At 35.6% G+C, this 14,489-nt stretch overlaps 1 protein-coding gene across 1 annotated transcript in view; it reads left to right on the top strand.

The window, feature by feature from the left end:
• The window catches only part of SI (sucrase-isomaltase), a 115,127-nt gene that overhangs the window by 71,155 nt on the left and 29,483 nt on the right, over positions 1-14,489 (top strand). Inside the window, exons 34-37 of the mRNA XM_023739131.1 lie at positions 3,593-3,655; positions 5,278-5,394; positions 7,088-7,175; positions 8,053-8,191. Coding sequence (XP_023594899.1) covers positions 3,593-3,655; positions 5,278-5,394; positions 7,088-7,175; positions 8,053-8,191 — 407 coding nt within the window. The remainder of the gene's footprint in view (positions 1-3,592; positions 3,656-5,277; positions 5,395-7,087; positions 7,176-8,052; positions 8,192-14,489) is intronic.

Genomic DNA, 14,489 nt, shown 5'->3' with positions numbered 1-14,489 from the left:
ACAGTAGTCAAAACAGCCTGGTACTGGTACAATGACAGATACATTGACCAATGGAACAGAATTGAGAACCCAGATGTAAATCCATCCACCTACCATCACCTGGTCTTCAACAAGGTTCCAAAGTCCATCAAATGGGGAACAGACAGTCTTTTTAACAAATAGTGCTGGCAGAACTGGATGTCCATCTGCAAAAAAAATGAAACAGGACTCATACCTCACACAATATACAAAAACTAATTCAAAATGACCAAAGAGCTAAATATAAAGCCAAAAACTCTAGTTCATAGAAGAAAAAATAGGATCAATGCTAGAGGCCCTAATACATGACATTAACAGGATACAAACTATAACCAAAAACACACAAACTGCAGAAGATATGCTAGGTAACTGGGATCTTCTAAAAATTAAACACTTATGCACATCAAAAAACTTCACCAAAAGACTGAAAAAAGAACCTACAAACTGAGAAAAAAATTTTTGGACATTACAAGTCAGACAAAGGTCTAATCTCTAAAATCTGCAAGAAAATCCAACACCTCTACAACAAAAAGACAAATAATCCTATTAAAAAATGGACAAAAGAAACGAACAGATACTTCACCAAAGAAGACATTCAAGCAGCCAACAGACAGATGAGGAAATGCTGGCGATCACTAAACATTAGAGAAATGCAAATTAAAACCACAATGAGATACCATCTCACCCCTGCATTACTGGCACAAATCAAAAACACTGTAAATAACAAATGTTGGGAGGCTGCGGGGGATCGGAATTCTTATGCACTGCTGGTAGGAATGCAAAATTATAAAACCATTTTGGAAAATGATATGGTGCTTCTTTAGAAAGCTAGAAATAGAAATACCATAGGATCCAGCAATCCCACTCTTAAGAATATATCCTAGAGAAATAAGAGTCGTCACACGAGTAGACATACGCATACCCATGTCCAGTGCAGCATTGTTCACAACAGCAAAAAGATGGAAACAACCTAGATGCCCATCAACAGACAAATGGATAAACAAACTATGGTATATACATACAATGGAGTTTTATGCAACGATAAAGAACAATGATGTATCTGTGACGGATCTCATAAAATGGATGAAACTGCAGGACATTACGCTGAGTGAAATAAGTCAGTCACAAAAGAAGAAATATTGCATGAGACAACTACTGTAAAAACACATGAAAAGGTTTATACACAAAAAGAAATAATCTTTGTTGGTTACGAGGGATGGGAGGGGTGGGGGGGGGATACTAAATAGACAATAGATAAGTGATAACTTTGGTGAAGGATAAGACAGTACACAATACTGGGGAAGCCAGCAAAACTTGTGCAAGGCAAGCTCATGGAAGCTACATAGACACATCCAAACTCCCTTAGGGACCAAATTGCTGGGTGGGGGGTTGTGTCGACCATGGTCTCAGGGAACATCTGGCTCAATTGGCATAACACAGTTTATAAAGAAAATGTTCTACATTCTACCTTGGTGAGTAGTGTCTGAGGTCTTAAAAGCATAGGAGCAGCCATCTAAAAAATTCCACTGTTCTCACCCCTTCGGGAGCAAGAGAGAATGAAGAAAACAAGACACAAGGGATTAGTCCAAAGGACTAATGGACCACAACTACCACGGCCTCCACCAGACTGAGTCCACTACAACTAGACGGTGCCTGTCTACCACAACTAACTGCTCTGACAGTGATCACAACAGAGCATCCCGGATAGAGTTGGTGAAAAAATGTAGAACAAAATTCTAACTCACTAAAAATGACCAGACTTACAAGCCTGACAGACTGGAGAAACCCTGAGAGTATGGCCCCTGGACACTCTTTTAGGTCAGTAATGAAGTCACTCCCTAGGTTCACCCTTCAGCCAAAGATTAGACAACCCCATAAAACAAAACGAGACTAATGGGGCACAACCGTTCAGGGACAAGGACTAGAAGGCAGGAGGGGACAGGAAAGCTGGTAATAGGAAACCCAAGGTTGAGAAGGGACAGTGTGGACATGTCGTGTGGTTGTTAACCATTGTCATAAAACAATATGTGTACTAATTGTTTAATGAGAAACTATTTGTTCTGCAAACTTTCATCTAAAGTACAAATAAAAAAATAATAAAGTACAAAGAAAAAGATGTCACCTTGAAGACTAAGGTGCACCTGACCCAAGCCATGGTATTTTCAATTGCATCATACGCATGCAAAAGCTGGACAATGTATAAGGAAGACCAAAGAAATGATGCCTTTGAATTCTGGTGTTGGCAAGGAATACTGAATATACCATAAACTGCCAAAAGAATGAACAAATCTGTCCTGGAAGAAGTACGACCAGAATGCTCCTTAGTAGCAAGGATGGTGAGACTACGTCTTACATACTTGGGACGTGTCAGGAGGGATGAGTCCCTGGAAAAGGACATCATGCTTGGTAAAGTAGAGGATCAGTGAAAAAGAGGCAGACCCTTAAAGAGATGGATTGACCCAGTGGCTGCAACAATGGGCTAAGGCATAACAATGATTGTGAGCACTGTGCAGGACCAGGCAGTGTTTCTTTCTGTAGCACATAGGGTCACTGTGAGTCAGAACCGACTTGACAGTACCTAACAACAGCAGCAATGGAGAAATTGGAGCCCTGGTGGTAAAGCGGTTAAGAGCTATGGCTGCTAACCAAAAGGTCGGCAGTTCAAATCTATCAGGTGGTCCTTGGAAACCCTAAAGGGCAGTTCTACTTTATCCTGTAGGGTCACTGTGATTTGGAATAGACTTGACTGCAACATTTTTTTTTAAGAAGAAATTATTGAAGTTGTAATATTTTAAGAAAATTAAATCAAACAGTACAACATATGGGCCATACAGGTGGATTGATTTCCCTTTCAACTTCCTCCTCACTCCACATTCCTATACATTTTCTCAGATTTCTACCCTCTGTTTCTTTCCCTTAAAGCATTGGTCCTTATCACTAATTAATCCCTCATAACTAATTAGTCCTTTATGGATTATTTAAATTTTAACACGGGAATTTCTGACTTCATCATAGATTCAAATTCCCATAACTTTCAGAATGACTGAATTTGGGCTGTTTGTGTGTTTGTGATTGGGGTAGAAGAAAACATGGGGAGCGGAGGGAGGAGGTTGGTACTAACTGTGAAAACTAAGGGGATATATGCCTCAACATGACATCATCTAAATCAGATGTTTAACTCCTTTCAAAGAAAAGTATTTATTTATTTTAGTTTTTAATACGGAGCAATTCTAAAAACAGTTTTAATGTGTCACATTAAAATTACGTTTAGTGTATCTTTTTTATATTAATTCTTGCCCAGACATTTTGGTTATATGTATTATTTTCAAAATCACAATCTAGCATAAAAGTCAGAAATCCTTTTTTTTAATGCCATACTAAAAAATACACTAACATGTAAAATGGAATACTTTACAAAGAGACACATACCAAATAACACTCTAAAAAAAAATATTGAATTGGGCATCTTGAGTCTATAATATGCTTCAAAAACCCTATTATACTTCTTTAACATCACAGTCATATCATACTGAATTTATTTTGATCTCTTTTCCCATTTCTTCTCTCTTTGTAGGTTTGGCCAGACCTGCCTAATATTACAATAGATGAAAGTCTAACTGAAGATGAAGCTGTTAATGTAAGTTTTACATTGATTAGCTCTATAACAGAAAGAAATTTAGCAATTGGATTTAGCAGTTAATCCCTTTGACTAATAATTCAATTTGACTAATACTTTCCTTAAAAAAATGGAAGGCTTATTTTCTAATATCCTATATCTGAGCATATTTAGATCAAATTTACTTGATTTTTCCTGAATATCAAAATTAGTCACTCTGTTAAGCAATTTTGTGTTTTATTTCTTTTGATCCAAGCAAACATTAATTTAATTATATCACAAAATAATCATTAAATAGAAAAAGAAATGTATGTTCAGAGAGATTAGTAGAACCTACTATATGATGGATGCCTAATTAAATATATGAATTCAATGTGTGGACCACATGTGTGGACCTGGATCTTCCAATCCAAGTAAGTAAGTATAAAAAACCAGAGGATCATACTTGTTTAAAACTAACCAAATCATTTTTAAAATAGACTAAAAGGAATACTGAATGACGTTGTTGAGGAAAAAGGCAGAGTTTTCTCTTGATTTGAGGTCTACACACTACACTTGGGTAGTGGTGGTAGCACTGAAGGGGAATATATGGCCTCTCCATTTAGATGTTGTAGGCATCCTCAATTTACAATGACTTATGTAGTGCAAAGAGTGTTTCATCAACCAGTGATTTGGGTTAAAGGGACAAAAGCAGCCATCTAATGGAATAAAATAAGCAAATGAATAAATTATGGAAAGAACAGAAAAGTAGAAGTGTAAATAAAGTTGGTGTTACCTTTGTTATTAATTCTCCTGTGATCTGGGTGAGATCCTAGCATAGGATCAGTGTAACCACACTAGGCCTCCTTTCCTTATTGAAAACTACCCACTATCATATGTTTTGTAAATCTCTATATTCTCTATTTTCTCTCTGCGCACTGTATCCTGTTTATGAAGGAGATTGTTCTGGAAGTTACTGCATAATAGTAAAGTCTGAAGGAAAGTAGTTAGGTGATGCCAGGATTTTAGCCATTGCCACTTGATTTAGTTGCACAAGATCAGTCCTCTGCTAATGCACAGTGACTCTCACCTTGCAATTTCTATGCACAGACTGGCAAGTAGAGAATTTTCTTGGTTCAGAGAGGAGCATTAAAACACCTCTTCTCTGCTTGGGTGGTGGGTTAGATTTGAGAGAGAAAGAGAAACAGTTTGTGGAGATAGTAGGACATTTTATTGGTTCACTAAGTAGACAAACTTTGATCAAAGAAGCATGCTAAACTATAAGCTTACCCTTCCTCTTCGCCTAATACCCCACAAAGGTAAGCATGCATTGTAGGGCTCTACCAATACAGAGACAAAAACTTTCGTATCTCTTTGTGAAGCACTGAAATTATATCCCTTTGTGCTTTGAAATTCTTTCTTTGTCATCTACCTAGGATCCCAGGTTGCACTATTCTCACTCCATCTGTCTGTATCTTGTCTCTCTGTTTTCTTTTCCACAGAAGCTGGGTGGCTGGAAAAAGATCACATATATTCATGTAATTAAGGCTGTCTTCATCATCACTACTGCACAATCTGTGAATCTGACAGATAATTTTCTGATATAGATCTATATGATCTCTCTTATCACTTTCAATATGTGAGTCTGAATTTTGTTTTTACAGGCTTCCAGAGCACATGCAGCTTTTCCAGATTTCTTCAGGAATTCCACAGCGGAGTGGTGGGCAACAGAAATTATAGATTTCTACAATAACCAGATGAAATTTGATGGCTTGTGGATTGTAAGTAAGCTCTAAGAAATTTTTCTTTTAAGTTTTTTATTATGTAATGTTTACGCAAAACCCTTACTAGACTATAATAATGTCAACAAAGTATTCTTCATGAAAATTAGCCCACTCTTTTTTCCCATAGAACTTTCTTATGCAAAAGACTGCTGAAATACAGTAACAATTCAATTTATGTATATAGATATTACTTCCTGGACAATTCTAACTTGACCAAGGAACCGAATAGCCTTTTTTTCTAGCTATTCATAAATACTTATAAACATATATTTTATTTCCATTCAATGTAGGAATAAATCCTCACACTCATACAACTGTTTAATCTTTTGTGTAAGAAATCATAATCTCTTACAAATTTAGCAAAGAAATATTTCAAACAATGTCCTTCTTCTAGGGGCAACTTTAAAGTTTGGGCAGTAAGATTCTTGATAAAATAATTTCAAAATAGCATAAAAAGAAGGCTCTTTTCCCCACAAGAAAATATTTAATATAGAATATTTTACATGATATATCTCTAAGTGTTAGAGGTAGCATTTGTTTTTCTGTTGATTTTGTGATATAGAGCCTGGGTGGTGCAAGCGATTTGAGATCAGCTGCTTACAGAAAGGTTGGGTGTTCGAACTCAGCCAGCAACTCCCAGGAAGAAAGGCCTGTGGTTTGCTTTTGTAAAGATTACAGCCAAGAAAGTTCTATGGAGCAGTTCTACTCTGTAACACATGGGGGTGCCATGAGTCAGGGGCTGTCTCGATGGCAGCTAACAACAACATTCATTCATTTATCTGTTAATCGAAGAAACCTCCATTGGCATGCTCCTATGTGCAAGCCTTGAGGATATAAAGGTGAATAAGGCATAGATTTTTAGAATTATTGGTACATATAGGTCTGTTTGATGTACAAGATTACGTACTTTAATGGGTTATACTAAGTATATCCCTGAGAATGATCTCTGGATCCAGAGAAGTGAACCTGTTCCCATTTAGAGGAATTTATATTTAATGGTAGCTAATTTCTGTATTTAAATGTTAGTCCCTTCATATATGGCCACAGAGATCCTGAGACCTGTGCCCCATAGAGCTCTTCTTTGAAGTGTTCTGTATTTGTGGTAACTATATCTTGTGGTTTTAAAAAGAAAAGTAATTGATACCAGTCTCAGGGGCAGGAGTGGAGAGGAAGGAGGTAGTACGGTAGAAATGTATGAAAGTATGCAATATTTTCTCAGATTTACTTATTTCCTTTACTTTTCTTCACGGCTGCATAGGAAAATGTGGTCTAAAATTTATTTCTTTAGAGAGAAAGATTATGAAGAACAAAAAATAAATAAACACATTATGTAACCAATGTAACAAAGAATATAAAGCTTACACCGTTGTAACTTAATTTCATGTTTGGGGAACAAAAACAACTCACTTTTATATGTAAAATTCATACCTCAGAGAAAAATAGGATATTTTACATTTCTCAGAAGGAAGCATTGATGTAAAAAAGTTAAGGAACAATGAACTTAACTAAATTCTTTAGTATCATCAAACGTCCTTATATTTTTGGTTTTTAGAAAAGTGAGTAAACATACTATTATCCGAATATGCTGCCTTAATTTACTGGTTCTTTGAATTTTTTTTTTTTACCTCCAGAATATAGGTTCTGAGTTTGTTTTATGCTTATCCTTTCTCTCTCTTTCTCTCTTTTTAAGGATATGAATGAACCATCAAGTTTTGTAAATGGAACAACTACTAATCAATGCAGAAATAGAGAACTAAATTATCCACCTTATTTCCCAGGTTATTGCTATGCCTTTTATGCTATTATTATTTATTCATTAGGTTATATATAACATCTAAAGATACAGTGGATAGGATTAACATTGCCAAGTCTTATTACTAATCTATAAACATACCCTACACCAGTTACCAATATTATTTAACACTATTTTGAGAAGAAAAGTCAAGAACTTTGCTTTACCTATATAAATACATTTCTAAATTAGTTTGAAAACCCTAACTTTGGCTTTCTAAAAAATCTTCCCAGATTTAAAATTCAAAATACTCTTTAAGATTAAAAAAAAAAACTTTTTAAGTTTTGTTTTGTTTTTTAAACTGAAAGAATAATATCAATACTTATCTGCCAGTCCCTGACCTAGGAGCAAAAGGGCCATTCCTTCAGCACTCATCATCATTCTCCTGTGTAGACAGTAAACTTCATGAGCTGTATTAATATGTAAGGTGATGACAAAGTTCTTAAAAAGACATCTTAAACTAAGAAAATGGGCATCAAAAGATAGGGTACTTGTATTTACCTGACTCTTAACCCCAGGACTTTTAGTCACCAAATGAATTTTTTATTAGATATCTACTTAATCAGAAGATTCCATCTAAATGCATAACAAGGTGGGCATTTAGGAATATTTTCAGGTTTTTTATTAATTCATGTTTGTAACTAAATATAATAAAATTTTTCTAGTATTTTTCATTAGTCACAATGGCAGACTAGTTTTTTCATTTATAATTATCATAGAAAAAGTATACAAATGATAAAAAATTAAGAACTGTTTTAAAATAACTGTTATTGTCTTTGCAAAATATATATATATAGTTATGAAATACACATTTCAATACAAGGCACTTTATGATATATTAATATTTTTGTTACTTCTCCCAGAACTCACAAAAAGAACTGATGGATTACATTTCAGAACTATGTGTATGGAAACTGAGCAGATTCTTAGCGATGGATCATCTGTTTTGCATTATGATGTTCACAATCTATACGGATGGTCACAAGCAAAACCTACTTATGAGTATGTAATGTTCATAATTTTTATCTTCTGACTCCTTCTTGTCCTTCAAATCTTAGACTTAATGTTACCTCCTTTAAGAGTCTTTTCCTGCTAATGTTATAAGGTAGTCTTTTCCTTCCCAGTTGTTCTCTGTATCTTACTTACTCTTTCATAGCACTTAGAATAATTTTATTTATCTAAGTATTTATTTCCTTATCTATCTACCTATTTATATCTTCTATTTATATTTTGTTGTTGTCCTTCCTAATTTGTATCTCATTCCAAAAAGAATCCTGGCCCATGTTTATTTTGTTCCCCTCAGTTTACGCAGCACAGTGCATGGCAAACAGTAGGTTTTCAATTAATAGTGTTGAATGAATGAATGAGTATATACATGAGGAAATAACATATAATTTGATATCTTTAAGACATTTAAGCTTGGATAAATACATTATTTAAATCAATTATGAGCAAATTAGAGCATCTATGAAAGATCTTGAGCTTCTCAAAACTTTAAGCTTCATCGAAATCATCTACCTTTTAAACAAGCTTCAATATGAGGCTAAAACAGCAAAACAAAAAACAATATACCATGGAATACATACCTGCCAAGGAGCAAACAAATCTGTCTTGAAAGAAATACAGCTAGAATGCTCCTTAGAAGCAACGATGACGAGACTTCGTCTCACATGCTTTGGACATGTTATCAGGAGGGACCAGTCCCTGGAGAAGGACATCGTGCTTGGTAAAGTAGAGAGTCAGCAAAAAAGAGGAAGACCTTCAGGGAGATGGATTGAAATAGTTGCTGCAACAATGGGCTCAAGCATTATAACAATCATGAGGATGGCACAGGACTGGGCAGTGTTTTGCTCTGTTGTACATAGGGTCACTAAGAGTTGGAACAGACTCTACGTCACCTAACAACAGTAATAACAAGTGAGGCTGCTGCTGTTGCACAGATCATTCTTTGAGTCTCAAGGCTTTATCAGCACCATCTAATAAAAGTTTCTGAAATGATAAAAATGTTCCAAAATATTCTGGGCTGTCCAGTATGGTAATGTAGTTATTGACCAACTTGCTAGTATGACTCAGGAAAGAAATGTGCATTTTATTGAATTTAATTAATTATAATTTAAATTTAATTAGTCCCATGTAGCTACTTGCCATCATATTAGACAGTGTAACAGCTCTAGATCACTGACTCTTGACTGAAAACTATAATCACTTCAGGATTTTTAATAAGTGCTGATTTAATTGGTCTTGAATCTAGCATAAGCTTCTGGATTTTTTAAAATTCCACAGGAGATTCTAATGGGTAGCCAGAGTTGAAAACCACTGCTCTGTCGTATGACAGAAATTGGTAAAAGAATGAAAAGCATTTTGAAATAAAGAGTATGGATAAAACTTTTCACTTAGTGAAGCTTGTTTGTCTATTTCTAGCACCTAATTCTTACTCATTGTAGAATAAGCACTCGAAAAATGTTTGGTGAATTAATTAAGAAATTATTACATGAACATTTGACCACTGACTTGTTCCCTGAATCCCAATGTAGGGACACTAAAATCATGTAGGACTACTAGGACATTTTATTCTTTGCAGTGATCTAACTGGTATTCAAAACTCCTTTTATATTGGGATAAAAGTTACTTTCGATTAAATTCAGTGGAAAATAATATTGGAACAAAATTATTCTCAGCTAACCTCACTTTCCCCTCACATCTGTCAGTTTGTCTTACTGTGGTAGCTTGCATGTTACTGTGATACTGGAATCTATGCCACTGGTGTTCCAAATACCAGCTAGGTCATCCATGGTGGACATGTTTCAGCAGAGCTTCCTGATTAAGAAACACTAGGAACAAGAACCTGGCAGTCTACTTCTGAAAAAAATTGGCCAATGAAAGCCTTATGAATAGCAACTGAACATTTTCTTCCAGAAAATGAGTCCTTCAGGTTGGAAGTCATTCAAAATACAATGGAGGAAGGGCTGCCTCCTCAAATTAGAGTCAACCTTAATGACATGGATGGAGTAAAGCTTGCAAGACCTTCATTTACTGACGTGGCATGACTCAAAACAAGAAGAAACAGCTGCAAACATCCATTAGTAATCAGAAAGTGGAATGTACAAATTATGAATCTAGGAAAATTGGAAGTCATCAAAAATGAAATAGAGCACATAAAGATTGATATCTTAGGCATTAGTGAGCTGAAATAGCCATTTTGAATCACATAATTGTATGGTCTACTATGCATGGAATGACAAATTGAAGAGCAAAGACATTGCATTCATTATCAAAAAGAACATTTGAAGATCTATCTTGGAGTACAACACTGTCAGTGATAGGATAGTAACAATATGCCTACAAGCAAGACTAGTTAATAGGACTATTATTAAAATATATACACCAACTACTAAAGCCAAAGATGAGGAAATTGAAGATTTTCACCCACTTCTGCAGTTTGAAATTGATTAATCGTGCAATCAAGATGCATAGATAATTACTGGTGATCGGAATGCAAAAGTTGGAAATGAAGAAGGATTGGTAGTTGGAAAATATGGCATGGTGATAGAAACAATAACAGAGATCTCATGATAGAATTCACCAAGACCAAGGACTTCTTCATTGCAAATACCTTTCTTCAACACCATAAAAGATGACTACACGCATGGACCTCACCGGATAGAAAACACAGGCATCAAATCGACTATATCTGTTCACAGTGAAGATAGAAAAGCTCAATATCATCAGTCAGAACAAGGCCAGGGGCCGCCTGAGAAACAGACCATCAATTGTTCCTATGCAAGTTCAAGTTGAAGCTGAAGAAAGGTAAAATAAGTCCAAGAGAACCAAACTATGACCTTGAGTATATCTCACCTGAATTTGGAGACCATCTTAAGAATAGATTTGACACATTGAAAACTGATGATTGAAGACAAGACCAATTGTGGGATGACATCAAAGACATCATACAGGAAGAAACCAAAAGGTCATTAAACAGACAGGAAAGAAAGAGAAGATGAAAATGCGTGTCAGAAGAGACTCTGAAATTTGCTCTTGAGTGTCAAGTAGCTAAAGCAAATGGAAGAAATGATAAAGTAAAAGAGCTCAACCGATGATTACAAAGGGCAGCTCAAGAAGACAAAGTAAAGTATTATAATGAAATGTGCAAAGACATGGAGTTAGAAAACCAAAAGGCAAGAACATGTTAGACATTTCTCAAGCTGAAAGAACTGAAGAAAAAAAATTCAAGCCTGCAGTAGCAATTTTGAAGGATTCTATGGGCAAAATATTGAAACATGCAGGAAGCAATGAAAGAAGGTGGAAGGAATACAGAGTCACTCTACCAAAAATAAATCATTAACGTTCAACCGTTGCAAGAGGTAGCATATGATGAAGAACTGACAGTACTAAAGGACGAAGTACAAGATGCACTGAAGGCATTGGCAAAAAACAAGGCTCCAGGAATTGATGGAATACCAATTGATTGAGATATTTCAGCAAATGGATGCTGCCCTGGAGATGCTCACTTATCTATGCCAAAAAATTTGGAAGACAGCTACCAACCAAATGGAAGAGATCCATATTTGTGCCCATTCCAAAGAAAGGTGATACAATAGAATGCAAAAATTATCAAACAATATCATTAGTATCACACACAAGTAAAATTTTGCTGAAGATAATTCAAAAACAGTTGCAGCAGTACAATGACAGGGAACTTCAAGAAATTCAAGCTAGATTTCGAAGAGGACGTATCATTACTGATGTCAGATGGATCTTGACTGAAAGCAGAGAATACCAGAAGAAAGTTTACCTGTGTTTTATTGACTATACAAAGACATTTGACTGTGTTGCTAATAACAAATTATGGATAACATTGCAAAGAATGGAAATTCCAGAACACTTAATTATGCCCATGAAGAACCTGTACATAGACCAAGAGGCAGTCGTTGAAACAAAACAAGGGGACACTGCATGGTTTAAAGTCAGGAAAGGTGTGCATCAGGATCGTATCCTTTCACCATACTTACTCAATCTGTATGCCAAGAAACTGTACTATGTGAAGAAAAATGGGCATCAAGACTGGAGGAAGACTATTTAACAGCCTGCTGTATACAGATGACACAACCTTGCTTGCTGAAAATGAAGAGGACTTGAAGCACTTACTGATGAAGATCAAAGGCCACAGTCTTCAGAATGGATTACACCTTGGCATAAAGAAAACAAAAATCCTCACAAGTGGACCAATAAGCAACATCCTGATAAATGGAGAAAATATTGAAGTTGTCAAGGATTTCATTTTTACTTGGATCCACAATCAAACACCCATGGAAGCAACAGTCAAGAAATCAAATGACATTTTGCATTGGGCAATCTGCTACAAAAGACCTCTTTGACGTGTTAAAAAGCAAAGATATCACCTTGAGACCTAAGATGCACCTGACCCAAGCCATGGTATTTTCAGTCACTACCTATGCATTTGAAAAGTGGACAATGAATAAAGAAGATCAGAGAAGAATTGATGCCTTTGAATTATGATTTTGGTGAAGAATATTGAATATACCATGGACTGCTAGAATAATAAATAATTCTGTCTTGGAAGAAATACAGCCAGAGTGCCACTTGGAAGCAAAGGTTGCCAGACTTCCTCTCATGTACTTTGGATATATTATGAGGAGGGACCAGTTCCTGGAGAAAGACAATATGCTTCGTATGGTGGAGGGTCAGCAAAAAATAGGAAGACCTTCAATGAAATGGATTGATATAGTGGCTGCAACAATGGGCTCAAACATAGCAATGGTTGTGAGGATGGCACAGGACTAGGCAGTGTTTTATACAGTTGCACCAAGGGTTGCTATGGTTGGGAACCGATTTGACGGCACCCAACAACAACATTTTAACATAAATCTATAGATATTAAAAGAACAAAAATATGAAGAATTTACTGATGACCCCACTGGCAAAATTATGCATGTTTTAAGATGAAAGAATATAGTTTAAGGGAAACTGAAAGAAAAGATTCTTTCCACAGAGGGCATAAATTAAAATTCTAGAGTACATTACTGAGCCTAGCATGGTTTCTGACACATTGTGCATATTTAGGAAATTTAAATGAACCAACTATGTTCTGCTGGAACTGTCAAAGTTTTGTAAATCTGTTCAAGAAAGATTTGGGTAAATTTTTGAGTAGTTGATATACAATGGTATTTAAGAATATTTAAGCTCCACTTCCACTCTTAAGGAGCCCTGGTGGTGCAATGGTTAAGAGCTTGGCTACTAACCAAAATGTTGGCAGTTGCAACTGACCAGCTGCTCCTTGGAAACCCTATGGGGCAGTTCTACTCTTCTATAAACTTGCGATGAGTAGGAATCAACTAGACGGCAATGGGTTTCCCACTCTTAAATAAAATTATGAGGAAGAAACCAGAACACCCTGCTATAGAATATCATTTGCTATAAGACCAAAACACATTTATTTAATAGTTTAACTTTGCTCCTTTTATTTTTTTTAGTAAAAGATCTAATTACAATTGTTATTTAAGTTATCTAGATTCATCACTTTTAAATATTGAATTAAAGAACGTGATTACACTTGGCTATAGGCTTTGCATGTTTCTTATTTTTTTTTAATTGTACTTTAGATGAAGGTTTACAGAACAGTTTCTCATTAAACAGTTAGTACACATATTGTTTTATGACAGTGGTTAACAAACCCACAACATGTAGCACTGTCCCTTGTCAACTTTGGGTTTCCTATTACTAGCTTTCCTGTCCCCTCCTGCCTTCTAGTCCTTGAACTTGGACTGTTGTGCCCGATTAGTCTGTTTGTTTTATGGGGCTGTCTGATCTTTGACTGAGCGGCGAACTTCGGGCTACTCACTGTATATTCAATCATGGGACTGACTACATTAAAACACTGAGAATCATGGCCCAGCCAAGTTGACGCACAATCTTAACCATCACATATGGTTATGTCTCCATGATGGATCGTCCCCTTAATCGTTATATAGTGTCCTTTGTCTTTTAAGGTGAATTTTATTTTAAAGTCTATTTTATCTGAGATTAGTATTGGCACTCTCGCTCTTTTTTGGTAGCTGTTTGCTTCATCCCTTTTTTCCCATCCTTTGATTTTTAATAAATTTGCGTCTTTGATTCTGAGGCGTGTCTCTTGTAGACAGCATATTGATGGACGCTTTTGTTTTTTAAATCCATTCTGTCACTCTCCATCTCTTTATGGGTGCATTTAGGACATTTACATTCAGTGTACTTATTGATAGGTATGAGTTTATTGCTGTCATTTTGTAGTGCTTTTTTTTTTTTT

Source organism: Trichechus manatus, unplaced genomic scaffold (genome assembly GCF_000243295.1).
Source record: "Trichechus manatus latirostris isolate Lorelei unplaced genomic scaffold, TriManLat1.0 scaffold00129, whole genome shotgun sequence".
Classification (NCBI taxonomy): domain Eukaryota; kingdom Metazoa; phylum Chordata; class Mammalia; order Sirenia; family Trichechidae; genus Trichechus; species Trichechus manatus.
The sequence above is the reverse complement of the archived record's forward strand: the minus strand, read 5'-3'. Positions and strand labels throughout refer to the sequence as shown.